The 27,044-nt window shown below is 45.5% G+C and overlaps 1 protein-coding gene across 2 annotated transcripts; it reads left to right on the top strand.

Moving 5' to 3' along the window:
- On the top strand, positions 1-24,777 carry LOC123143273 (disease resistance protein RGA2). Of its 2 annotated transcripts, none has more exons than XM_044562129.1 (9): positions 1-249; positions 334-405; positions 14,634-14,985; positions 15,061-15,885; positions 15,983-17,038; positions 19,835-21,986; positions 22,480-23,496; positions 23,671-23,778; positions 24,127-24,777. In XM_044562129.1, the coding sequence occupies exons 4-8, from the start codon at positions 15,676-15,678 to the stop codon at positions 23,712-23,714; spliced, it is 4,479 nt and encodes a 1,492-aa protein (XP_044418064.1). In that variant the 5' UTR covers positions 1-249; positions 334-405; positions 14,634-14,985; positions 15,061-15,675; the 3' UTR covers positions 23,715-23,778; positions 24,127-24,777. The 2 variants fall into 2 exon arrangements, with proteins under 2 accessions (XP_044418064.1, XP_044418065.1); XM_044562130.1 differs by having other exon boundaries at positions 15,061-15,155; positions 24,127-24,776.
- Positions 24,778-27,044: the final 2,267 nt, after the last annotated feature.

The following is a 27,044-nucleotide window of genomic DNA, read 5'->3' as shown; positions in this document are numbered from 1 at the left end:
CAGGCCCAGCTCTACTAACAAGCCATATATTCTGCATCATCTGTCGGGAAATTATCCATTGATATCTTTCTGCCCATCGTTCTGGTCTAGGGTGCGAGAGGGACGCGTTTGCTCAAGCGGACTATCACGAGGAGCAGCCATTGCGCCATGGTCACATGCTGCGTGCGGTGAGTGGTGCGCTTTTGTTTAGAGCAATCACCGCAAGCAAGGGCTTCTCGATCTACTCTGAGCTCATGCTCCCAGATCCAGGTAAATCTCCTCTCAGGCTCTGGATTATCTGCCTACATTTTTGCCTTTGGAGAGCTCACTTGCCTTTCGTCTATATACACACAGTGCTCGGTGCGTTTTAGACCTTTACTTGTTCTGGTACGAGCAGCAGGGACCAAACATCCATCCATCCTAAAGGTAGTATCAGATTTCCTCTGTTTACTGCCTTTGCTTGCATCTATCAATCTAGGCGCCTTGTGTTTGCCTATTTTTGTTGGTTTCATGCTTATAACTGTTAGTCTGAACTACAAGTAGCTAGCTCTCAATTGTATTCTCACTAGCCAGTGGCTGCACACAAGCTGCTCTCACTCTCACTCACGAACAGATGAACTCACACACACGTACTAGAAGTGAAGCTCACGTACTACTAGTTGTGGAGCTGAAAGTGGCTACTTGCCTTGTATTCAAGCTGAATGGAGTGGAATGCTTACAACCGGGGGGTGAGCTGCTCCTTATATAGCAGTTTTGAACCCGAAGCGGATTTTCTAAGCACGGCTGCTTCGGCGCACGTTATCTTGATCGCAGGTGAACGCGTCAAGATTGATATCTATCAAGTCGTGCGTGGTGTCATTTACTCGCCCCTGACACAATACGTTGTACAGCCAAGGACCATATGTATGAACGGAGTACAAGACGCGTTGGTGTCGGGCGAGCACTGTGCATCGAAAATGAGCCATAATACGTAATGTGGGAACTGAATCCGGTTTGGTTCTTGTGCTTAAGCAGTACATCTACCGGCGTCTGCGTCCATGAAAAGAAAGCTTGCGCTGGCCCATGCTTTGAATTGCACTTGTGCGCCGACGTCCGCCTCCATTCGGCACCCTCTTTTTATGTGATAATATCCGAGTACAAGACTAGTGTTATATGCATGACACTAGTCTAAGTTACTCCCCACTATGACCAGCCTAATTAAATTCATGAAGCTTAGCACCCAAAAGCTTAGAGACTCGAGTTGCTAAGGCATTTAATATACTTAGCACCTCATCTGAGCACCTTTGCATTGGAAGAGGTCTTAATTAATCCATCCTCCGTTTGTTTATCCTTACTCCATTGAAAACCGGATCCTCTAACATTAAGAAGGAAAGTTAGAAAAGATACAATACCCTAACTTTCCTTCTTTCAATCTCTCACTGCTTTCCAAAAGACCATTCATATGGGCTATGGAAATATTTGGCACGGAATTTTTATTCACACCACTAGTAGAAAAAGGGCCTATTGTCCCGGTTTTTGAACCGAGACTAAAGGGTCGTTACTAATGCCCTAACCCTTTAGTCCCGGTTCTTACACGAACCGGGACAGATGGGCCTCCACATGGCCCGTGCGGCGAGCCCGGGCAGGAGGACCTTTGGTCCCGGTTGGTGGCACTAACCGGGACCAATAGGCATCCACGCGTCAGCATTTCAGTGGCTGGGGTTTTTGTTTTTGTTTTTTTGAAAGGGGGGGGGGTTGGTTGGGGGTTTTGGGGGTTAATTTAGGTGTTTCATATATTGTGTTAGCTAGCTAATTAATAGAGAGAAGTGTCCTCTCTTATCTCCGTGCTTGGTCGACGCTACGTACTATATACGTATGGAGAGGACTAGACACGCTAGCTAGTAATCAAATGAAGGAAACAGAAGATCGTCATGAACATATGCATACAGAGAGAAGTGATATCGACCACCTCTCCTTCTTCGAGAGATTGGTCGAACAACAAGTTCTCGTATATCTATCCGACACTACCGGCTACATATATGCAATAATTATCTCTTACAATATAATCTCCTAATTAAATTGTAAGAACACAGGGTCCACATAGTATTCTCCGTTTTCAGCGATCACGTGGTCAAGGAAGAATGCCGCCAATTCCTCTTGAATTGCTCGCATACGATCTGGTGCTAGGAGTTCATCCCGCTTCCGAAACATCTAATTTGAAGAAGGGGTGTATATATATATATATATATATATATATATATATATATATATATATATATATATATATATATATATATATACACGCGCTATTCGTCATGCTGGGTGAGGAATTCTTATTCCTCACCCCAGCCTATCCCACATCCAGAGTTTTGAAACATAAGAAATAAAAACAGGTGAGGTAAGATTACTATGGGGAGGAAGAAACCATTCCTCAGCCGTATAAAAGGGAGAGAGGTAATCTTACATTATGCATGGCACTAAGCTACGTCCTGTGAGAAACTGTTATGGCGCTGCCATAAGAAACAAAGGTTGTGACGTAAATTTCCCTCATGCATGCTAAGTAAGTTATGGCGCTTACTAAGTCTGCGCACCCGAACCACTGCCGTAAGAGACAATAAGCTCGCACGGTAACTTTACCTCCGCATCAAACTACCTCTATGTGCACGAGCTGCATCACATGATACTCCGTTCCTTTAAAAATATCTTTTTCTGCTCCTAGAGAAACAACGAGATAGTGATGCATTCAATTTGTGTTTTCTCCTTTTCGCTCAATAGTTTCATCTAGATTTGGTGTGATGGCAATCTCAGTTGTAATCTTTCTGGAGGTACCATTTCTGGAATTGCGTCCTCAATTACACAAAATATTTTTATTGAATGGCATTCCTAAGAGAACCTTATTGTTAACATATAAACACACCATCACCTTTTAATCTGGGGAGTAGTATTATCTTTAAGGGCCTGAGGCTGAACTTTATTTAAACATTGAAGAATTTACATATCAGCTCAAAGAAAACAGAGCTAGAATTTATAGGGTCAGTTCTCAAGAAAAATAGAACTGGAACTCTATACATTGCCTCAGATAGCACACTGATTACACGACCCTCCAGGGAGAACCCTATACTCCAATACACTCACAGCAAGGAGAAAAAAGCAGGAACATGATTCTGAAAGAAAATGAAACTGGTTAGTAGAAAGCAAGGCTGCGGCTATTCTGCCATCTATAGACACTCCACAATACAGGCAAATGCAACTAATTTTATTTGTTCTAAGCAGGCGATTAGGTGCGCAGAAGGATGCATGGCACATCATTTATCAAAAATATGTTTTCTTCGAGAAGCCCAACTGATTTGCTCTGTGCCTTTGAGAGCTGTTGAACAGCAACATCAAATGGAAGAGTAGCCTCCGGAAGTCATGCGTTGCAACTCAAATAGGAACAAAACATTATTCCTGGGATAAACTCCCAGAAAGAATTTGGAAGCAAAATCAAATTTCCTTTACTCGCTAATTTTGGTCTACACAAGAGATCAATTAAACCAATATACTGTATTTTTTCTGTTCTTTATCAGGCCTTCATTGGCATGTCTACATGAACCAACAAGAAGCACATCTGGAAACGGGCTGCTAGTAGTGCTTGTTTGCTAAAGAAATGTTAAGCATGATTCAGGAATAAAATCACCTTTTTAATTGCTCTAAACCTCAATTTTAGAGCGTGGAATAGTTGCCCACTCCGCCATTCCCCGCTGCAGTCAGCGAGTCACCTCCTCTATGCTTGCCCATTGGTGGTTGATTTCAGGGCCACGTTGGGGTTCTGGTCACCTTCCGTGGCCTCTGTCCGCAATCTGCCAGATGTCACTCACCTCGCCACGTCATTCTTCATGTTCTGTTGCTGGTGCATCTGGAGGCATCGCAACGACGTCGTGTTCGTAAGAAAATGGAGAGTATTCCTAAGAAAATCAAATTACATATAGGAAAAGGAAGATTGCTACACAACTTCACAAAAGGAAGACTAAGAAGAATCAACGATATGAAGGAAAGCTGTATCTTTTCTATTCCATGGATAGTTCAAACTTTTCAGACCCTCTTCAATTCAGAATGGAAAGGCCATGCCACCAACCGGAGCCAGCCATGTGCTTCCCAAAAAGACAAATAATTGTGAACCAACATTTTGGAACTATTGACTCGATTATAGCTATCGGCATACTGCCAGGGTGAAAAAAGGTAATGATCAATAGCAGACTGGATAAGCTATCAGCGTACTGCCGGGATGAAAAATGGAAATGATCAATAGCAGACTGGATAAGTAATTTATGCAAAGGCATGCATATAACCATGTAGATGAATCAATATTAAACGGACGAAAAACAAAAGCATGTCAATGTCACTATGCCAGTGTTACAAATGTATTACACATAGTAGAAATTGAATATACTTGAATGGACAGCTTTGCAAGATAGGAAAATGGGTTGAAGTTGAACAAAATCAATTCCTTACAGTATACATGAATCTAATGTAAAAATGATATGTCGATCTTCCGTATAGAATCCATGGTTACGATTTGTTTCAATAATGTGCCAAGTTAGATGGTAAATCTGCAAGCTTCGGCGGAATGTAGAAACTTGGCAGATATGATTTTGTTTCAATGACAAAAGGCTGATGTATGTGTTAAATTTTCATAGCAACTAGCGGCATGTTAAGAAAGAAGAAGAAATAATCATTATCTCATGATAGATCAGAAAGTATGCCTTAGAGACATGCAGAAGAAGAGCCAATTTTAAAAAAAAAATTGTACATGATAATTTGGATAGATAGTCATCCTACATGCCAACGCTGTATTGAAGTGAAGGAGCATCTTTAGAACATGAAATTTGAGCGATAAATAAGGCAAACACTTATAATTGGAACTGAAAAATGTGTACATCACAAGCATGCTGAACGTATCCCTGAATAAAACAGAAAGTATTCATCTAAATTGCACACAAAATCAGCATAGAGATATGAAAAGAACTAGCAAGCCCATAACATAGATTTGTTGGCAGGATTAACCTTACGTATCGAAATTTGATGTCAGGAGATGAATTTCTGAAACAACTAACTGCAAATGCTAGGTTTGCTCGCCATATAACCCCGAATGGAAAACAGTAACAAAACCTGAACCAAAAAAAGCCTAGCAGGACTCAGGATTTGGCACGCCACCGTACCCTGACGTTGAAGCCCACTAGTGTGCTCCGCCCACCATATAACCACCAACAGCAGTGCCGAGGCCGGCCGGCGCTTGCTGATGCCACCCGTCGAGCCGGCCGCAGGCACCCAAAGCTTGAAAACCTTTGGGTAAAACAAAAACAGTCTTAGAAATTTTCCTAGAAAGGAACGGCTTAAAGATTCACGTACACCTAAAGCATACATCTTCTTCTGCTCCTAGATTTCTTGGCAGAATTTGAATTATTGGTTTGCCTGATAAATTCACAAAACATAAAGCTAGCATCACCGATATAAATCTTATCTTAAGAATAGCATAAAACAAAAAAATTCGGAAGGTGAATATTCTTTAGTTGAAGAAATATTGCTCGTATGTATGCGCAAATTTTGATTAACACAAATTTACAGAGAATTAGCATTGTCAGCTAGGTACAGGCTGATTCTTTATGTACATCACTACTAACATTCAATCAAGTCAGAACCATCATTTTTTTACTTCAGGATGAAAATTCGTGAAATTTAGACAAAACCAAATCAGAGAGAGGATTCACATGTCCCGTGAAAACAAAAGTTGATCTCAGCTAGATGGAAGTCTGATACTCTACTGTTGTCCTTTTTCTCCGCAGCCTTGAGCTCCTCCTCTTCTTCTATGTCATCCACACGGCCTTCATATCCTCTGCTATGATCTCCACCTCCTCCTAGAATTGATCCCACCGCCAGGAGCCCTTCTCCAGCATTACCTCCATCACCCGAGCTTCTCATTTTCCTTTCCTTTCCTTTCCTTGGTCTTCTTCCTCTTTCCCAGCACCGCTCCCAAAAACCAATAACCCTAATCCCAGAAATTCAGAAGTTCATGGAGGAGGATACGGGAAGAGATGAGGAGGGGGGTCTTACTGATGATAATACCGTCGACTGTGAAGAGGGACGCCGGAGAACGCCGTCGTCCTGCCGAGCTCGCCCGATCTTGCACCGCCCACGGCGCCTCCGAGTCGCTACCGCATGAGAGAGGTAAGGGAAGTACTCCACGCGCAAGAGAGGTAGTCCTCGCCGCCGGGTCGTCCGTCCAGCGCCGTCGCCGCCGCCGCCGCCGTCGCAATGACGAGATGTGAGGGGCCGGAGGGAGATAGGAACGGACTGGAGGAGTGGGCTAGTTTTTTTTTCCTTCTGACATTTGGGGGAGTGGGCGACCAGCTAAAGTTTCCCTCGAAGTAAAATTACATTGGCTGGCGTTTAGTCAAACTACCATCGCTCGGTCGATCAACCCGGGCGAGGAATTACTTATTCTTCACCCAGGGTCACTAATAGACTTTATATATATATATATATATATATATATATATATATATATATATATATATATATATATATATATATATATATATATATGAAACTCAACACAAATGATGGTAATAAAAAAATATGAATATTATTGCTTATGCACTTCATATTGTTCGTCAGAGTAGCCCCGCTCACAGGTCGTGTAGCGGATGGACTCGCAAACATAGTATCCACAGTAATTATTCCCGGGTTTCTGCCACAACCATTTTACAAGAAATAGAGGTCAATCAAACTGATAAGCAAGCATGCTAAATGGAATTGATAAAACTAGCGCTTGAATCACTAGGAGATGCGCGGAACATGCTACTATAGTACTTTCGGGTGTTTAAATTGCAGCTTCTTCGGCAGTCCCGGAGCTTTTTTGGTGAATTTTCTCCAAACCCTACCAGACAAAGAAAACAATTACTTGATATCAGAAAATGAACAAAGTTGCTGATATGGTGGATAATGATCGATTTAACTTACTTCTTGAGCATTTAAGTCATGTCCGCATAGTCCTGGGGATCTTTTCGTCTCGAGTCTAAGACGGTTACTACTCCCTGCTCAAACTTAATCTCTAGAAGAATATAGTGGAAGCTGCGCACGCATGCATAAGTCATTAATTACATTACTATAACCTGGACTAATAAGGGAAACCGAATATGCAAAGACAGTAACACTCACTTGAAGTTGCATGAAACCCTTGTAAAGCAGGTGGGTGTGAAGGATTTTCCGGTCAGAGTAAGACTTCATATTCCAACATGTAGGGCATGGACAACACATAAAACCATTCTGCTTGTTTGCCTCAGCCACTTCGAGAAAATCATGTACGCCCTTAATGTATTCGGAGGTGTGTCTGTCACCGTACATCCATTGCCGGTTCATCTGCGTGCATTATATATAATTAAGTGTGTCAAAAACCATTACAGAACATCATGAATAGATAATTAAGTGACCAAATTAATAAAAGTTCATCATCACATTAAAACGAAAGTACATACATAGTTCTCATCTAACAACATATAGCTCTCCGGAGCATCTAACTAATTAAACCATACATTGAAACTATGTAAAACATTTCAATGCGAAAACAAATGCAATCATAATCGCAACCAAGGTAACAATTGATCCAACGGCATAATGATACCAAGCCTCGGTATGAATGGCATATTTTTTAATCTTTCTAATCTTCAAGCGCATTGCATCCATCTTGATCTTGTGATCATCGACGACATCCGCAACATGCAACTCCAATATCATCTTCTCCTCCTCAATTTTTTTTATTTTTTCCTTCAAGAAATTGTTTTCTTCTTCAACTAAATTTAACCTCTCGACAATAGGATCGGTTGGAATTTCCGGTTCACATACGTCCTAGATAAATAAAATCTATGTCACGTTGGTCGGCATAATTTTCATAAACAATAAATGAACCAATAGTTATAAAGATAATATATACCACATCCGAATCATAGACAGGACGAGGGCCGACGGGGGCGGATACCAAAACCATCGCGCTATATAATAACAAGCAATAAAATATTAAGAAAATTAGACAAGTATCTATCTAAAGTAAGAATTTTTTTTCAGAAAGAAGATAAGAACAAGAGGCTCACCACGGTGGTGCCGGCGACGAGATCGGCGCGGGCGGTCGACGGCGGTGAAGACGGGAATGGGACGTGACGGGCCGCTAAACCTAGACAAATCTCGAGGAAAGTGGAGCTTTGAGGTCGAGCTTCGAGAGGAGAAAGCTTAACTAGTGTGGCTCGGGCATTTCATCGAACACCTCATGTGCATAGGAGGTGAGCTAGAGCACCACAAAGCCCTCCCCTCGCCGGCCAGAGAAAAACAGAGCACTGGAGTGCTCTGCTCGCGGGCGAGGGGTATATATAGGCACCTCATTGGTCCCGGTTCGTGGCATGAACCGGTACTAAATTCGGGCCTTCTGTCCCGGTTCATGCCAAGAACCGGGACCAATGGTTGTGGGCCAGGAGCGAGGCCCTTTAGTCCCGGTTCGTGCCTCGAACCGGGACAAATGGTTTCATACGAACCAGGACCAATGCCCACGAGGCCCCGGCCGGCCCCCTGGGCTCACGAATCGGGACGAATGCCCCATGGGTCCCGGTTCGTGACTGAATCGGGACTAATGGGCTTGCCATGCCCGAACGAAAGCTCTGTTTTCTACTAGTGCACCGACTCCTTGTTAACGAATGGCTTCAGTCAACACGGTAATACGTGCTAACTCCTTGTTATCAGACGACTAACGTAAAAGATCAAAAGTGTATCGTGTTAACTTGATATTGTAGTCGATGCAATAAAAAATTGTAAAAATGATCATGTACTGTGATGTAAAAAATTATTTTTAAAACTTAAACTTAAAAAAAGATGTGGTACGAATAGTTATTTTTAGAAAATCATAAAAATAATAATAAAATGATATGATATTCCTATGTTGCATGGTTCGTTATCTAGGAGATTACGTTAAAAAAACAAAGTTTGTAATAAACAAAAACAAAAAAAGGGTTAAAAAAAAGTCGGTTCCGCACTAAAAGAGGGGCCGTACAAACTTAAACTAAATGAACAATTCTGTGAGGGGTGGTGGAAACTTTTTTTTTTGAAACTGGTGGAAATTTGTTTAGACATACTGATGTGCAACTGTACACATGTACTACACTACATATATAAACTTTTTATTTGAATTTAAATTTTCTACACATGAAATATTAATTTTCTATTGTACATACGTGTATTCACACGGTGGATTGCCAGTCTGGAGTCTCTAGTATAGTTCTTGGGTTCACAAGCATTCACACACCATATCGGCTCGCTTTGGTCCATGTACTCGAATCAGCCTTGTACCAGGAAACAGATCGAGAGTAACAGGTTTGTTACCGACGGGGGAGGCCAGTGTGAGTGCATTTGTGCCGGTCCAAGTATACCACTGTAAAGAATACGTAGATGCACTGGCACGCGAAAGTCTTGCCGTGGGCCAGCCCCAACTACTTTCGTTCGATCACGATGCTACACGACGGGCAGGATATGCATATCAGTGAGAGCCGTGCCAAGAAAGTAGCATTCGTTTTGAACCGACCTACTGTTCCAGCTGAGCTAAGCTCTTAGGCGGCTGCCAATGCACCGGTGCTTAGATGAGGTATTAAGTGTATTAAATGCCTTAGCAACTATATTTTTCAATACACCGGTGCTTAGTTTTTGTAGCTAAGGTTCCATCATTTAATTAGTTGTGGGATCTTAAGTACGGAAACTTTGTGGCCTCTTTGTGGCATGCACTCAAATAAGTACTAAACATATATATATTTTAGAACGAAGACACTGGAAGCGTCCGGCTTTAAATTAATAAAGCCCACAACAGGCAGAGTACCAACAAACTAACTAAACAGAACAGAACATAGAGCTCACAGCTCCGGCCAAACTGACGCAACAAGTCTAATAGTCCAAAGCGGCCAAAAGAGAGCAAGTTACATGGCACCAAGGCCAGTCATCAAGCACGCAAGCTCTCGCACATCCAAAAGGGCTACTCGTCCTTACGAAGTAGCAGCTAGCTCCCTAGCCTGCTCGTAAACATGTCGCAAACAATCTTGGGCATGCTGCATCTGATCAGCATATTTGCGCTTCGCCAACGGACTCCACTGCTGCAGGAAGATAATGCATTTGAAGATGATGTTAGCTGGGTGTGTTGGGAAGACCTTTTCGATAGCAATTTTATTCCGAGTTAGCCAAAGCGCCCAAAAGAGGGCACCAACACATGACCACAGCACTCGTTTGCAGCTCCCCTGGACAGAATTCAGTATTTGCGTTAGCTCAGTGGACGAACGCGGGTCCCAGGAAGCGCCAGCCGCCTCGCGGACCGCACTCCAGGCGAAACGCGCCAGCGGACATTGGAAGAAAACATGATTCGCGTCTTCTACCACGTTACAAAGCGCACAAAGACCTGAAGCCGGCCCCTGCCTTTTGGCGACGTTGTCAGAGGTGGGCAGTCTGTTTCTGAACAGCTGCCAGAAAAACACCTTGATTTTCAGCGAAAGGCGCGCTTTCCATAGCCCATAAGCGGGCAGGGATGGACCCTGGCACAACCTCCGGTACAGCGATCGGACTGTGAACTTGCCGGACGCGGTAAGGGTCCAGGACACCGAATCCGCTTGCGTGGAAAGCGTAGTTTGACCAATAAGTTGCTGCATCGCCTCGAGGTTGGCCTGCTCCACGGCGGAAAGCTCGCGCCGGGAGTAAATCGCCGGAGGGGATGATGACAAGGCCGAAGCCACCGTGAGGTCCGGGTCAAACGCGATAGAGTATAGGTCCTGGAATTCCACCCAAAGAGGTTGGGTTCCGATCCAAAGATCTAGCCAGAACCGAGCGGATCTGCCGTCACCAATGGCAAACTTGGCCCCCAAGGCGAAGGCCTGGCGAACTGATTGAAGGTCGTTCCAGAAGGGGGAGCCCTGAGTCGCCCCTTGGAAGAAGGAACCATTCGGGAAGTACTTGGCCCGAAGGAGATCAGCCCACAAACCTGCCTCCCCTTGGGAGATCTTCCAGATCCATTTGCACATAAGTGCAATGTTTAGAATACGCGTATTGGTGATCCCTAGACCCCCCATATCCTTAGGACGGCAAACCGCATCCCACTTGACGAGGTGGTATTTGCGCTTTGGGTCCGACCCCTCCCAAAAGAAGCAGGAGCGTGGCGTGTCTAATTTAGAGTGAACCCCTTCCGCCAGAAGAAAAAGGCCCATCGCGAACATAGGCAGGGAGGATAGGCTTGAGTTCGTCAGCACTAGCCTAGCCGCGGACGATAGGAATTTCCCGCGCCACGGGCACACCCGCCCCCCAACCTTTGTCCACAGCGGAGCCCAACCCTCAATCGGGATACGCTTGAAGTGAAGAGGTAAGCCCAAGTACGTAAAGGGCATCTTGCCTACCTTGCAGTTAAGCAAGTCCGCAATTCGCCGACCGTCCGCGGCATCAAGGCCCATGGGCAGGACTTCACATTTGTGGAAGTTAATTTTTAGCCCAGACATGAGCTCGAAACCAAGAAGGATGGCTTTGACGGAGGCCACGCTATGCAGGTCTGGTTGGAACAACAGGAGCGTATCGTCCGCGTACTGTAAGTGAGAAACCCCCCCTGGGATCAGGTGACCCACGACACCTTTGATGTGGCCAGCCTCGGAGGCTTTGCGCAGCATCGCCGCCAACGCATCGACGACAAAGTTAAACAAGATAGGGAACATCGGGTCGCCCTGACGCAGTCCCCGCTTGTTACGGAAGAAGTGCCCTACTTCTCCGTTGACCGAGATCGCAGTCTGCCCCCCCGAGACTAGCTGCATTACGCGGTGAACCCAAACCGCCGAGAAGCCTCGGCTAAGGAGAACCTGGCGTAAAAAGTCCCAATTAACGCGATCGTACGCTTTCTCGAAGTCTAGTTTGAGAAGGATAGCTGGTTCGTTAGTACGCTTGAGCTCGTGGAGCACTTCCTGGAGTGCAAGCGGGCCCTCAAGGATGTGGCGACCCCTAATAAACGCAGATTGCGAACGGCTAATGGTGCGGTGCGCAATAGGAATTAAGCGAGAAGTACATGCTTTAGCGCAAATCTTGAAAGGCACGTTGATAAGCGCGATGGGGCGGAACTGACGGATGTTGTCCGCACCGGTCACTTTGGGAATGAGCGAGAGAACGCCATAGTTGAGTCTAGCAATATCTACCATTCCGTGCATAAAGCCGTTGCACACCTCAAAGATGGGATAGTGGAGAAGAGGCCAGAAACGTTTGAACATGGCCACCGGCCACCCGTCTGGACCCGGCGCCGTGTCGGCTTTCATACTATTCAGAGCATCATCGATCTCCTTAGGGAGAAACGCCAGTCCCAACTCGGCGTTCTCGCTGTCCAGCACCCGCTGGGACGGCAGCCACACGTCTGCACGGAGGCCAGCCCTCTGCTCCTCTCTGGTTCCCATCAAGTTAATGTAGAACTCATAGACTTGCAACACAATGTCAGATTGGCGCAGCAGGAGCCCATGCTCCGATTGCAGCCGAAGGATCGCGCATTACCGTCATCTCCCATTCGCATAGGCATGGAAGTACTTGGTGTTTGCGTGCCCTTTTAGAGTCCACTTGAGGCCACCCCTGCGCCTCCAGTACTCCTCCTCGCTCCGTAGGAGCGCCTCGACTTGCCCTTCCAGGGCGTAACGGTGAGCCCATTCCTGTTCGGAAAAGGGTCGATTATCGGCCTGGGCGTCAAGGCCCGCGATCTCGTCGACAAGTCTCGCTCTGAGAAGCTTGCCGTCACGCCCTTGGTTCGCACCCCAGCCCTTGAGACGCGCGCGAAGACGGCCCCCAGCCGCTATCCAAAATTCCATTGGATCGCGTTGTTGACCAATCTGGAGCACACAGGAGTTCCATTTTCCCTAAAAACGGAGTCGAAACCCGGTATCTCGAACCACGCCGTCTCAAAAAAGAAGCGTGGGCTGCAGCGTATTGCTGTCCTCCCTCGAGGACAGGATTAGGGGCACGTGGTCGGACCCGATACGTGTTTCCGCAATCAGCGAGCACAAGGAGAACACCACCTCCCAGTCCGGTGACATGAACACACGGTCCAGCACCGAACGCACCGGAGCGAGCTGTTTGTTAGTCCATGTATACCTGGCTCCAGTTCTGGCCACTTCCCTAAGTGCCATAGACGCAATAGCGTTGTTAAACATGGCCACCCTTGCCAGTTAACATTGTTGTTGTTCTCATCCGCCCCCGAGCGGATCAAATTGAAGTCACCACCTACCAACAGAGGGGTCTGTGCTGCAGAGATCGCGAGCACCTTGGCTTGGAGTTCTCCCAAGAACTCCGCCGAGCGGGAGTGATCCGCAGGTCCGTAGACCTGGACAACCGCAAGGACACGTAACGACGCGCGCACTTGAATGGTAGCCGCAATGAAGAAGGGGCCCATATCCCAGTCCAAGATCTCGTAGGTGGCAGCACAGAATCCTAACAACATGCCACCTGAGTGACCCGTCGCCGGGGTGTGATGCCACTCGAATCGTTCCAGGGGATCTACCGCCAGGATGTCTTGGTGGCGAAACTCCGTTCGAATCGTTTCCTGGAGCGCTACGATGTCAATGGCCTCCTTCCTAATATACTCTTTAAGTTGGGTGCGGTGACCCGCGTGGCCAAAGCCACGAATATTCCAGAACAGGACCCGCATCTAAATAGTTCTGTTCCGCAGACGAACACCTCTGGAGGTGATCGCCTTGGCCACTCGCCGCACCTTGCCACGGCAAGGTGGGGGGGGGGGGGGGGGGAAGGTGCAGCCCCCAGCATGTCCGCGTGATTGGCCGCCGCCGCAGCCAGCGCTGCCTGCGCCACTTCTTTGGCGCGAATCAGAGTGATCAGCTCCCTATCAGAGCCACCCAAAGCCTCCACTCCACTCTCCCCAAGCACCTTGCCCGAGTGCTCATCCGAAAAGGAATCAAGAATCGTAAAGCGAGGGAGGGGATTACCTGAGTTTTCCAAATTCTTCTGGGCTTGAAGGAGTTGCGCGCGCTGCAGGGATGGCATGTTCCCTTTGGCACCCTTGGAGCGAGAGCTGGCCCGCACCGGCGCCACCGTCGCCGCCGGTACTGAACATATTTGATAATTTGTATGACTAGATAGCAAAACTTTGAACTGAACCGAACTCAGTTTGATTCTGTACAAACATTGCTACAGATTTGCATATATATGCAGCTGTCCTTCAGTTAGTGATACTTCTGAATATGCTAATACTCCTACATTTGTGCATACTACATTCCTTCCTATTGTCTCGAAAAAATTAACTAGTGATACAAGCTGACTTGTGTAGAGTAAAATCAGCAATTACGGTTCGGCAAACACTCAAATTAGATGGTCATGATGTGCAAAAGAAATCGATGAACTGTACTTTCTGTAGTTTATATCAAACTAGATAGCTAGTATTTGACAATCTGACTGCAGTTTATATCAAATTAGGAATCCATGGACTTGTGAAAAATTAGATTCAAAGGGTAGGAGAGAACTGATGCTATCAATCTGCAGTCATGCACGAGTAGTAACAGAAGTGAATAAATAGATTGAAAAAATGATACGAATCAATGGGTGACTGCAGTTTATATGAACCTTCTCTCTTTCTCTTTCTCTTCCTCTTTCAGTCAAATGCGTACTGAATACATGGACCAATGATACGGCGGAGACTGGCCGGAGGAGCTGCTGTTGACGGCGAATAGAGGAGGAGCCGGTGGTGGAGCGGCGAACAGAGACGGAACCGGTGGTGTTGCAGCTAACAGAGGAGGACCACGCAGCGCAGCTGCGACCTTCTCCCGGGCATGGTCCATGCGGCTGGCTGAAATCGAGGATGGGATGGCGGCGCTGCGGGTGGAGGCGACGGCTCTAGGCTGGGAAGAAGCGGCGGGGCTGCACCTGGGGGAGTTGGGGAAGAATGGGAAGAGGGAGGCGACGACTGAGTTCAGCGCATGGGATCGATTAACTCCACCTTTTGCCTAGGTATCTGTGTCTGGCACTGAACAAGACTCTCTCTTCATTAATTATATAAATGTGACACATCAGCTTTTTGCTCAGCTGGCAGGCTTAGCACCGATCCAGGCTGGAGCACTGGGACTAGCCTTACGTCATTTCCGCAAACCACGTCACTGCTGACCTACACTACTTAGCTAGTAAGGCTATTTCCAATGTATTGGTGCTTAGATGGGGTACCAAGAGCATTAAATAGTTAAGCAATTGAAGTTCACAATGCATAGATGCTTAGTTTGTTGTTGCTAAGCTTCTTCATTTAATTGTTTAACAACCAAACTCTCTCATGCATAGGGCAAACTTCTTTCATTTAAGTGTTTTGCATAGGTCCGCGCGCTTGGCGTTGGTTCTTCCTGGGTCACAAAAATATTATCTTTCCTCTTAACTACAATATCAAATTAGATTTTTTGCCTACGTGACATGCTAAGACTACCCACAATGGGAGTAACATAGGTAGTAACTCACACATATCTTGATAAAATAGATGATGTGGCAAGCAATAAATTAAGAAAGAGAGATATGTAGTAACATAGCTAGTTACTACTAGGACGAGTAACATCACACATATCAAGGCAAGATGAGTCTATAGCATAATAAATGCAGTGTTACATGTTACCACATATATATTACTACAGTATAGGAGTAGTAACATAGAATAGTAACATGGGCATGTTTCTACTCTATGTTACTACCCATTGTGGCGAGTCTAAGCACCTGTACAACATGGAGCATTGGGAAGTGCCTAAGGCACGCCTGCTGCTCTTGCTAGTAAAAAAATGGGATTTTACTTACTGCCGTGCCGACATGCAGCCATGCATGCGTGCATCCGAGACAGGGGTGAAGGCTACAATAACTTGTTCATCATGTACTCATGTTAGCATTCTAGTCCACCCCTTCCCTTCCCTTTTTGCTAATCTTAATTAGCTACAATGAGTGGTGGAGATGATGTGTTGGTTCATCTTTGTTACAGCAAAAGGAAGCGGAAATGACGATGGTCCTGGATGCATTTGCATCCTACTTGCAAAACGTGCTCACAGAGATGGTGAGTGAAGAGGTGCACATGCTGCTTGGAGTCACAACCGAGATCAAGAAGATGGACGTCAAGCTTAAGGACCTCAAGTACTTCCTCGCCGACGCTGACAGGAGAAACATCACTGACGAGAGCGTGCAAGAGTGGGTGGCCCAGCTCAAGCGGGCCATGTATGAAGCTACAGACATCCTTGACCTCTGTCAGCTCAAGGCCATGGAGCACGGTCCATCCACTGCAGATGTGGGATGCTTCAACCCCTTGCTGTTCTGCATGCGGAATCCCTCCCATGCCCACGACATTGGCACCCGCATCAAGGTGCTCAACCAGAACCTCGACGACATCAAGGAGCGAAGCGCTGCTTTCAGCTTCATACATCTTGGTTCCTCTGAGGATCATAACAGTAAGGTGCAAGCGTCTCATTCTTGCAATAAGAGACGTGACACATCAGGGGTGTTTGACCGGTCAGCTGTAGTGGGAGAGAAGATTGAAGAAGACACAAGAAAGATGGTTGAGATCATGCTGAGTGAAAAGAAGGGCAACACCAACATCATCGTGGTCGCCGTTGTTGGTGTCGGTGGAATCGGCAAGACCACTCTTGCCCACAACGTCTTCAATGACGAAGCCTTGAACAACAAGTTTGAGAAAACGATATGGTTGAGCATCAACAAGGACTTCGACGAGGTTGAGTTGCTCAGGACAATTATCACGCAAGCGGGGGGAGAACATGGTGGTAATAAGGCGTTGGCTGTGCTTCAGCCAATCCTTATCACTACCTTGAAAGGGAAGAAGCTATTCCTGGTGCTGGATGATGTGTGGAACCATGGGGCATGGGATGATGTGCTTAAAACACCCTTGACTAATGTTCTCGCTCCAGGTAGCCGAGTCCTCGTCACTACTAGAGATGAAACAGTAGCTCGAAGGATGAAAGCCGTGCTTCCCTACCACCATGTGGACAAATTAGGGGAGGAGGATGCCTGGTCATTGCTCAAGAAACAGGTGTGTGACTAAACTCCATGCATCTTTAACATTACTAGTTGCACACTTAATTCGGGGTAGATATATAATAACTGGACACACGTTTATGTATTGTTCTTTGAAATTACAACACAGATAGTACTACATACTCCCTCCGCCCTTGAAAGAGTGTACTTCCAACTATGTTGGAAAGTCAAACTTTTTTATGTTTAACTGTATTTATACAATAATACACCAGCATTTATGCCATCAAATTAGTAGCATTAGATTCATGATAAAATATATTTTCATCATATACATATTTGGTTTCACAAACATTGATATATTTTGCACAAACTCGGTCAAACTTTGAGATAGTTTGACCCTCCAACAAAGTTGAAAGTACACTTTTTCAAAATCGGAGGGAGTATACTTATGCCACAGCACATGCACATTAAGTGGTACAGCTCATGCACATTAAGTGGCACATTTTCCTAATATATAGTTATACCTGGGAGTAATTAATTAATGGCGTCTCTGTGTAAAAAAATCCTTTCTTTGGCATTGTTTTTTCTTTTAGCAAGCTAAAATTTTGACACATATGTAGTCGTCGCCTAAAATGCAAGTCCAAACAAAATTGATAATTAGGATCATACAAATGTTCTTCGATTTATAGAAGGTGAGAAACAGTGGTATTGTTGTTTCATTTCCATCTTGTTCACAAATAGTCGTCAATCCTTGGCCTAAAATTCAGTCATATTTGGCTGGAGGTATCAATAAATCCACATTAAGTGGTACAGTACTATTCCACAATATGAAAACGTGGTAATCGGCAGAATGATACTAAAGTGAGCCCAGGCCCACCAATAGGTATAGCCAACCCATCCCATGATCTACCAACATGGATAAAAATCAAAGCTGGTACTTCAAATTCTTGTACTTATTTGGATGTCCAGGTTATGTAATTATAGATAATTTAAACATGTAAAAAGCATATCCCCTTGTGTAGTTGTAGATAAAATATGACTCGGGTTTTTCCCGCAAAAAATATAACTTTGTTTTCTTGAGGATGAGTATATGTATTGTACTAGTATCTATCCACATAATAAAGGAGCGCTTGGTCCTGCCCGCTCCCGCGAGCGGAGGGGTGAACCCTAGAACGAGCCGCCACCAACTTTCCCCCCGCCCACCGCCTCCCTCTCCCTCGCCACCGCTGGTGCGCGCCGCCGGCCAAAGCCTGGTCGGCGTAGGCGGCGGCGAGGCTCTCTTCCTCAGCGGGATGCGGTGGGGGGACGCGGCGCTCGCGCAGGGCGCGACGGCGGCTGCACGCACGGCCACGCCGGCGACGCGGGCGGCCATGGTTGCTGCGGTGGCTGCGTGGATCAGGCTAGACGTGGGGCGGCGGGGGCTGCGAGCGGCTGGTGCAGAGGTTCATGGCAGAGGGTGGTTCTGGCGGCGGCGGCTGTTGTGTCGCGACAGGGTGCAGGGGTGGAGGGCGCCGATGGCGGGGTCGTGCGCGTGGACGCCTGGCCTGGCCCCTGGCTTAGTGTGGTTGGCTGCTTCCAGCCGTGGTTGCCATGGCCGTCGATGAGCTGGCCGATCTAGTGATCGCGGCTGCAGGTGGCCCGGGGTTGCTCGCCGGCGGGTGATTCCCCTGCCCAGGGTTGTGCTCAGCGTCGGGTATGCCGCGCCATGGTCTTCGGTGGTGGCAGAACAGACTGGGGAGGTGCTGCTTCCTGGTGCCATGGGTTGTGGGTTGCTGCTCTCTCCTTGCTGATGGGCGGAGGTAGCAGCAACGTGGTGGAGGTGGTTGCGGTGCGGACCAAGGGCTGCTCCAGGGCAGCCGTCGGGTGTCGCGGGCTGCGGCCTCCTCCATGCTCCTGGGCGGGGGTGGCTGCGGTGTGGTGGTGGTGGTGGCGTTTGCCCGGCGACGTCGGGTGGTGGTGACAATCTTTGATCGCGGGTGTGTGGCGGTTGTGTTGACGGGTTTTGGCGTCAGCGGCCCAGAAGGAGGGATCCACGATGAGCTTTTCGGCAGGCTTCGTGGTGGCGTTGGAGCGTTCATCTCTTGGCCGTGTGGACGACAAGGGTGTTCGGCGGAAGGCTCCTGTTGATGCCCGGATCTGGTGGGGTTGGTCTGACTCTCGCCGCGATGGTTACCGGGGCGCCTCTTGGTAGTATGGGTGAGTTCCTGAGCGAAAGCTTCGCGCTTGGTGCCGACGATGATGGCACCCATGGGTGTCGTTTCCTTCTTGAAGGCGTAGTCGTGGGTCTCGTTCATGTGCCAGGGCTCCGAGTGAAAACCCCTGTCTGTTCTCAGACTCGGCAGCGATAGTTGAAGTGGAGTTTTGACATCGTTGGTCGGTCCTAGGCGAGGTGTTAGGCTAGCTCTAGCCTTCTTGTTCTATCTTTCGATCGGCTTTGTACGAGAGCTTTCTCTCCACATTGTATCGTTTGGCCGTGTACTCTTGGTGTTATTGCTTTATATGCTTTATATATAAAGGGGGCCAGAAGCCTTTTCCGTTAGCATATATCCACATAATTAAGCACTAATCTATTTAGTTTCTGAGATGACAGATTAAACTAAGCATCTGTAACGATTAATAGCCACTCACATGCTATAGGCCATCCTAGTTGACAGCAACGTCCCCCACTTATCAGCTCATTCAATTGATAGTTCAATTTAGGCAGTACATTAACTAATCTTTTATGAGTCTCTTATCTCCACTAGCCTACTATTGACTAATATTGAGTTGACACTAGTAACGGTTAAAAAATTACTATTTTTTTCTCTCAAGAAAAATCCTCATTATTGACCATCAGTTCAACTGCTTGCAGATAATCTTAAGTGAAACCGATGAACGTGAAATTGATATGCTCAAGGATATTGGAGTGCAGATTATAGCAAAATGTGATGGTCTGCCTCTTGCTGTCAAAATAATGGGAGGGCTCTTGTGTCAGAAGGACAAAAAACACCGTGAGTGGGAGATGGTTCTGGATGATTCTATATGGTCAATATCTGGACTGCCTGAAGAGCTAAACCATGCAGTATATTTAAGCTATGAAGATTTATCTTCTTGTGCCAAACAATGCTTTCTGCATTACTCCCTTCTACCTAAAACTGCAGTGTTTTATAGAGATGAAATCATTGGCATGTGGGTTAGTGAAGGATTTTTTCACGGGACCTCGGATGACTTAGAAGAACTAGGAAGCAAGTACTATAAGGAGCTGATACTAAGGAATCTTATTGAGCCAGATACAGAGTATATTGATCAATGTGTTTGCAACATGCATGATGTTGTACGCTCATTTGCTCAGTTTGTGGCTAGAGATGAGGCACTAGCAGCTCACAGTGGAGAAACTAATATTGTTAGTAAACTTAGTGTACATGAGTTTCTTCGGATATCTCTAGAAAGCAAAGGATCAGAATCAGATGGGTTAAACTGGAGTTCCTTGCAAGCACAAAAGACACTAAGGGTACTAATATCAGTTGGCTTTGTAAATATCAAGCCTGGTGATTCCTTGGTTCATTTTCCATGTCTACGAACTTTATATATATATTCTGCACATGTTGTAGCTTTGCTTGAATCTATGCATGAACTCAAGCACCTGAGGTACTTGTCCTTGGAAAACACTGATATATCTAGTTTGCCAGATAGCATTGGAAAGATGAAACTGTTGCAGTACATAAGTCTTAGTGGATGCCAACAGATTGTTAAACTCCCACCTAGCATTGTAAAGTTAGGGCAGCTAAGGTACCTTAACTTCATTGGAACAAGTATAAAAGGCATACCCAGGGGGTTTTGTGCTCTAACAAACTTGAGGATAGTACTTGACTTTCCAGCCCAAGTGGATGGTGATTGGTGCAGTTTGGAAGAGTTGGGTCCTCTTTCTCGGCTCAAGAAACTTCAATTGGACAGATTGGAGAATATAACTGCTTCCTCATCTGCAGCAAAGGCAAAGCTTAGCGACAAGGTGCATCTTACCAACCTAGTGTTAAGTTGTGCCAGTATATTGGGAGATGATAGGCTGATTAAAGAGGAAGATGGTGTCTGTGAGGAAGAGCAACAACAAGTCGAGAAGGTGTTTGATGAGCTCTGCCCTCCGCCCAGGTTAGAATATCTTGACATCAGAGGATATTTCGGCCGATGGCTCCCAAGGTGGATGATGTCTTCATCAGTTGTGCCACTCAAGAGCTTGAGGATTATGTTCATTTGCGACCTGGCTTGCTGCACACAGCTTCCTGATGGCTTGTGCCAACTCCCTTATTTGGAGTTCATTCAGATCAAGCGTGCTCCAGCCATCAAGCGTGTTGGACCTGAATTCATGCAGTCCTACCATCAGCACAGTCCTCATCCTTCCCAGATGGTGGCAGCATTTCCGAGATTGCATAAGATGGAGTTAATAGGAATGGTGGAATGGGAGGAGTGGGAGTGGGAGGAGCAAGTGCAAGCCTTTCCTGTCTTGCAGCAACTTTTGCTAAAGCATTGCAAATTGAAGTGTCTTCCTCCTGGACTTGCCTCCCAGGCAAGGGCTTTGAATAAATTATCCATATACTATGTCCACAGTCTCATCTCCCTAGAGAACTTTCCGTCTCTGGTTGAGCTGTATCTGGGTGACAACCTTGACCTGGAGATGATCACTAATCTTCCAAGACTGCAGAAGCTTACCACCGAAAACTGCCCAAAGCTGAAGGTGTTGGAGGGTGTTCCTGCACTCCAGAGGCTCGTTCTCTCGTATAATGACATGGAAACAATCCCAGAATACATGGGAGGTATAAACCCAAGGCATTTGGAGCTATACTGCAGCCTAGCACTGCTCGCTTCAATGGCCGCGGGACAATCTGGCCATGTGTGGGAAAAGTTCAGCCATGTTGAGCATGTCAAGGCATATGCACGCGAAGGAGATAATTCACGGAAATGGTATGTCTTCTACACAGCTAAACCCTACAGCTTGGAGACAAACGTCAGCCACTTTTTCATGTCCAGAGGTAATTTAGCATCATTCTTTCATCTTAATTTGTCTGTTTGCTCTGTTTATTTAGTTTGTTCTCTTATGGTTGTTTCTTCCTTTCATCCATAAGCTAGAGTTTTGAATATATTTGCTACATTCGCATTCCCTTTGAATACCCCCTTCGAGAGTAGTACACTAGGACATCAAATACATGGTAGTAATGACAACATTGACATGACTACCTTCTTCTCTAAAGGAAATAATTGAATGCCTTTTTTATTGCTGTGTGATGGCTATATGTTTACCGATGCTTCTTTTTGATTTGACTGCACTCCCTCATGACCTAAATATTTTTATACTCAGTTTCCCCCCTAGGTTACGTCCAAATTTTAAATAAAGAGTAGTATCTTTACAAATTATCAAAGCTCATGTATAATCTATGGATCTCACTGTTTTAGCATGGTTACATTTGGGCTCTTGCCTTGTAAGTCATGGATTTGTAACGACTTTTATTCTTTCTTCTTATGCAGGAACCTTGACTTCTTTTGAGGGCGCACAGAGATTTGAGTCTTTCTTCAAAATGACGAGAAAAACCTTTAGCTACATCTGTAGCTTAGTGATGGGGCCATCAATGGAAGATATGAACAGCTACACCTTTGTTGATGGGAGGGTGCTGTCTTTACAAGATCGGGTAGCTGTTGCTCTTAGAAGGTTGCAGTCCAGTGAGCCAACAGAGAGCATAGCATCCTCTGTAGGTGTGAACGAGTCAATCATCTTGTTGGTAACTGAGAGGTTCGTTGATACTGTGTGTGAGCGGGCAGACCACCACACAGGCTGGCCAGACTGCAGTGAGAAGGATGAAATCAAATCCAAGTTTGACAAGATCCACAATATGCATAACTGTTGCGGGGTTATATGTACAACTCACATCCCATTTGGACCAAACTGCAACCATGAGAAGAATGACATCGCTGTAATCCAATTCATTGTTGATGCAACGAAGAGGTTTAGAAACATTTGGTTGGGACCAGCAGGTAGCATGAACAAGTCGAGCCTTTTGAAGGACTCTGAAATCTTCAAGGAGTGTGCGAAGGGCGGTTGGCTGAATGGCAACAAGCTGAAAGTGGCATTAGATGGATCAGAAGTCGGGGAATACATAATTGGTGATGCAGGATACCCTCTTCTTCCATGGCTACTCACACCTTACCAGGAAGAAGAACTCTCAGATTCCAAGGCAGAGTTCAATAGGAGACATTCTGCAGCCACAACCAGTGCTCTGAAGGTGCTGACAAGACTCAAAGACACATGGCAGTACCTGCAGGGAGAAATGTTGTGCCCATTCAATCCATACAGTCTAGATAAGGTGATCTATGCTTGCTGCATGTTGCATAACATAGTCATAGAAATGGAGGATGATGCAGCCATGCTGAGCACCAAGCGGAGGAATTACTCCAAGGAAGTGCGCCAGATAGCAAAGGAGGACGTTGTCAGGGCGAGGGATATGCTGTCGCAACACTTCTTGGATAGCGGGTCGTCCAAACTGGGAGGTGAATTAACATAACATCTCCTACTCCCTCCGTTCCAAAATAGATGACCCAATTTTGTACTGACTTTAGTACAAAGTTGAGTCATCTATTTTGGAACGGAAGTACATCTTAATTTGATCATTTGGTTGATCTGTTCTCTAACTTTTCATATTCATTATCTCCTGGTGGATGCAGAGGAGGAGGATGAAGCAGCTTCATTAACTAGGTACCACTGCTAGTTGCTAGCCCCCTGTGCTTCAAGAAGCACAGACAAGAACAACAGATGAAGAGATCATTAACTAGGTACTACTGCTAGGTGCTAGCCCCCTGTGCTTCAAGGCCTGTTATTCCCTCCATCCAGAAAAATCAGAGTTCTCTTTTCTTGGTTTGTTCTTTTGATATGGCTCTAATGCTAGTGATACTCTTGAATTGATTAACTCCCTTGGTTACCATATATTAATTGCAGTGCGTTGAGTGATAGTCTATACCGGTAATTGCTTTAGCGAATGGTTCATATAATAGCATACACGATCTGTCTGGTTAATAAAGTTAGCAGCTATACTATGCGTGGAAACATGAAACTTCTTGATATGTTAAACCCTGTTGCATGGTCGTATACATCTGATATAATTAAAACCTTGGTTTGATCAGGCGAAAGGGAAGCCGGCATGGGTTGTGCTGGTTTGATCAGGTGAAAGGGAAGCTACATCGTGCTGGATGTGATTGGAGCTTATCCATGCACGAATGCAGAGCAGCTCTGGTGAAAGGGAAGCCTACTTTGACACTGCAACATGATCTGAAGTTGGGCATTCTTTTAAAAAAATTGTCATCTATCTATCTGGCAAAGACAAAGTGTTGCTATGTAGTCTGTACTTTGTGGATTGGCAGTAAGCTTTGTTGTGTTGAGAAACGACGATGTATTGTAGCTGCTTGGAGACTATCTTTTTCTATGACATACGTATGTTTGTGCAAGTAATTATTCAATTTGGGAACTTCTGATGAATTCCGTATGCAACTATAATGAGTAGATCAGCTTGAATCTAGTCTCAGAAACACTGAGGGCCATTTGACAGTACTGTATTTACTACTTACTACGGATTAATTAATAAGAGAAAAGGTGAAGAGGAACACCTTGATCTTAGGTTCTTACTTCTTAGCACAAATCCAGTAGTAGTAAAACAGAGTCAAGTTTCTTTCTTTCTTTTTTTGTTTCTTAGCTGGCTTGTTGGTTGGAGGTGTGATGCCCCAATAACTGATATGAGTAAAGGAAAAGAACAAAGCCTGGTAGTATTTTTCTTTTGAAGTTAAATATTGTTATTCCTGAGATCATCCATGAAACTCCAGCAGTAGTAAAACAGAGTCGTCTTTCTTTCTCTTTCTTGCTTGGCTTTGGTTATTTGGAGACAGGAAAAGGATGGAGACTTCTTCTTCAGTTTGCTTGCTTTGACTTCAGAAATCAAAAGCTAGGAATTGGAGATTAGTAGAATGGACACCAGCATGTAACTTCACAAGTCAAGCTGTTTTTCCATATGCGGTTTGAGGTTTCTTTTATTCACAAAATTAGTGATAATGAATCAATTGCTGATTACGGTGATCATCAATCACGAGAAGGGAAAGGGGGTCCCAATGTGAAGTGTCAGGTACTCCCAGGTATAGGTGTACACGACGAAATCCAGTTGATTTGAAGAATTGATCCGTCATGTCATCCGCTCGGCTTCATTCACCCAGGAAGCTATCAAGGTTCCTGAAGAAGCCTTTCTCAATAGGGGGCCCATGTCACTGCAAACAACGTTCAGCTGCGATGTAGACATACCCACCTTCATTAATTATCAGACGGCAAAGGATCCCTAGTGCATGAGCCAGATGTAGGATCAAACTATTAAAGGCAGAAGCTAGATAATAAAGCTGCCTAATTAGAGTATACATACAGCATATGAAGTCACAAGCTAGCACGGGTTGAATGAAACATCTAGATTCAGACTGAAAAAACATGTATATTGACATACGGTTCATCCCCATCGATCTTTAACTAAAACCCCCAAAAAGAGCTAACAGACTAAAAGCGCTGCCATGGCAGCCAAAACTGGATTATTTGCAAATATTTCAAATAAATTCTAATCATTTTATATCCCCTAGAGCCCCGTGTTCCTCTCACCAGGCTGAATCAATACGTGGCGGAGTGTGATCTTTATAAGATAGGTACGCCGCATGCAGACCTGCGTCCATGCACCTCCTGCCAGCCAGACCTACTTCCCACAGTCCTACGCTGCCTACTACAGCCTATAAGAACACTGCTACACCCTAGGACCTGTTGCCTATCCTGCCAAAAACAGCCTACGAGCACCGCTGTGTGTCTCGGTCAAATGGTCTGGCTAATTATCCTGACACCTGCAAATGGTCTGCTGCTGTGTGCAGATGTGGTGCACATCTCTAGGCCGTGTTCTCTGCAGGAACGGACGTGATAACCGGGTGCCTAGGCACCCGGGTGTATTTAAAAGTTTAGCCACCATAGTTATGCAGAACTCAATTTGATACCCAATTATAACAGTTCCTGATCATCTTACAGCAATGACTCAGGGATCTTTAGTCTTCAATTTCTCTACTCCTGCTAATATTGCCTCATTTACCACTACACAGTTCATATCCAGTAGAGTATCACAGAAGGCAGAGCACTTTGAACCTAGGGTATGAAGAAGTTTCAACCATGGCCAATCAAATAAGTTCACTGCCAGGAGTCAAAATATCAGAATCTCGGGTAAGTTTGCTGTACTCAATGAGACTATGAGTGTATGACTGCGTGTATATAGCAGCAAGTACCTGAGTTTTCCAATTTACAGTGTCTTTTGTTCCATTCCTGCTAAATTATTTCTGTTTTATTCCCAAGGCAGTATTACCACAAATAGCATGATCATTGCTGTGCTTTTTAGTTGTCATTTGTGTCTAGTATTTTCACGGCATAATCTCCCTTATAAGATTTTGTTTTGGCAATCTATGTACTACAATTTCCTACTCCTCCAAGTGGGAGGCAGGTGGAGGTACTGTCTTGTCCTACTCCAACTGGTAGGCTGGTTCAGGTTGGAGATGGTGACAGTTAGTGCTAATTAACCAAGCTTGATAGCAATGTATCCGAGGCTATTAGGCTAGCATGTCAAAATCGTTGGGGTCGTCTAGACTCCAGGAATGAATTTGTTTCCTTTGCTTCTCCCATGCCAGGGGTACTGCCTTCTATGAACACGCAGTGGTGCCCAGAAGAAATCCCTTTATTAATTGGTGCTGCGCAGCAAATTAGGCTAGTGTGAAACCATGAAACCGAATCACAACGACTCTTTTTGTTATGGCTAGCTTCTGAATTAACAGAGTCTTGCATTTCTATATTTGAACAAGGTCTTCCCAGTTTCTTTTGTGGAACAAGTTTGCATTTGCATGTTATCAGGTTTGTATTTTTTACTGAAATAGGCTTTCGCCCCACTTTATATATAAAGCAAAGATCATCAGTAAACCCGGTACAAACACACGCCAACACAACACACACCCAAGGCAGGATACAAAGATGCTAAGCGCAGCAACAT

Source organism: Triticum aestivum, chromosome 6D, assembly GCF_018294505.1.
Source record: "Triticum aestivum cultivar Chinese Spring chromosome 6D, IWGSC CS RefSeq v2.1, whole genome shotgun sequence".
In the NCBI taxonomy this organism is placed as follows: Eukaryota; Viridiplantae; Streptophyta; class Magnoliopsida; order Poales; family Poaceae; genus Triticum; species Triticum aestivum.
This window is presented reverse-complemented; position numbering and strand designations above follow the sequence as displayed.

Excerpts from the sequence above, each read along its gene's own strand:
- LOC123143273 (XM_044562129.1), top strand. The coding sequence starts at position 15,676 with ATGGGCATGTTTCTACTCTATGTTACTACCCATTGTGGCGAGTCTAAG. Across the intron at positions 17,039-19,834 it reads GGTCATTGCTCAAGAAACAG|ATAATCTTAAGTGAAACCGA; the intron begins GTGTGTGACTAA and ends AACTGCTTGCAG. Across the intron at positions 23,497-23,670 it reads CGGGTCGTCCAAACTGGGAG|AGGAGGAGGATGAAGCAGCT; the intron begins GTGAATTAACAT and ends TGGTGGATGCAG.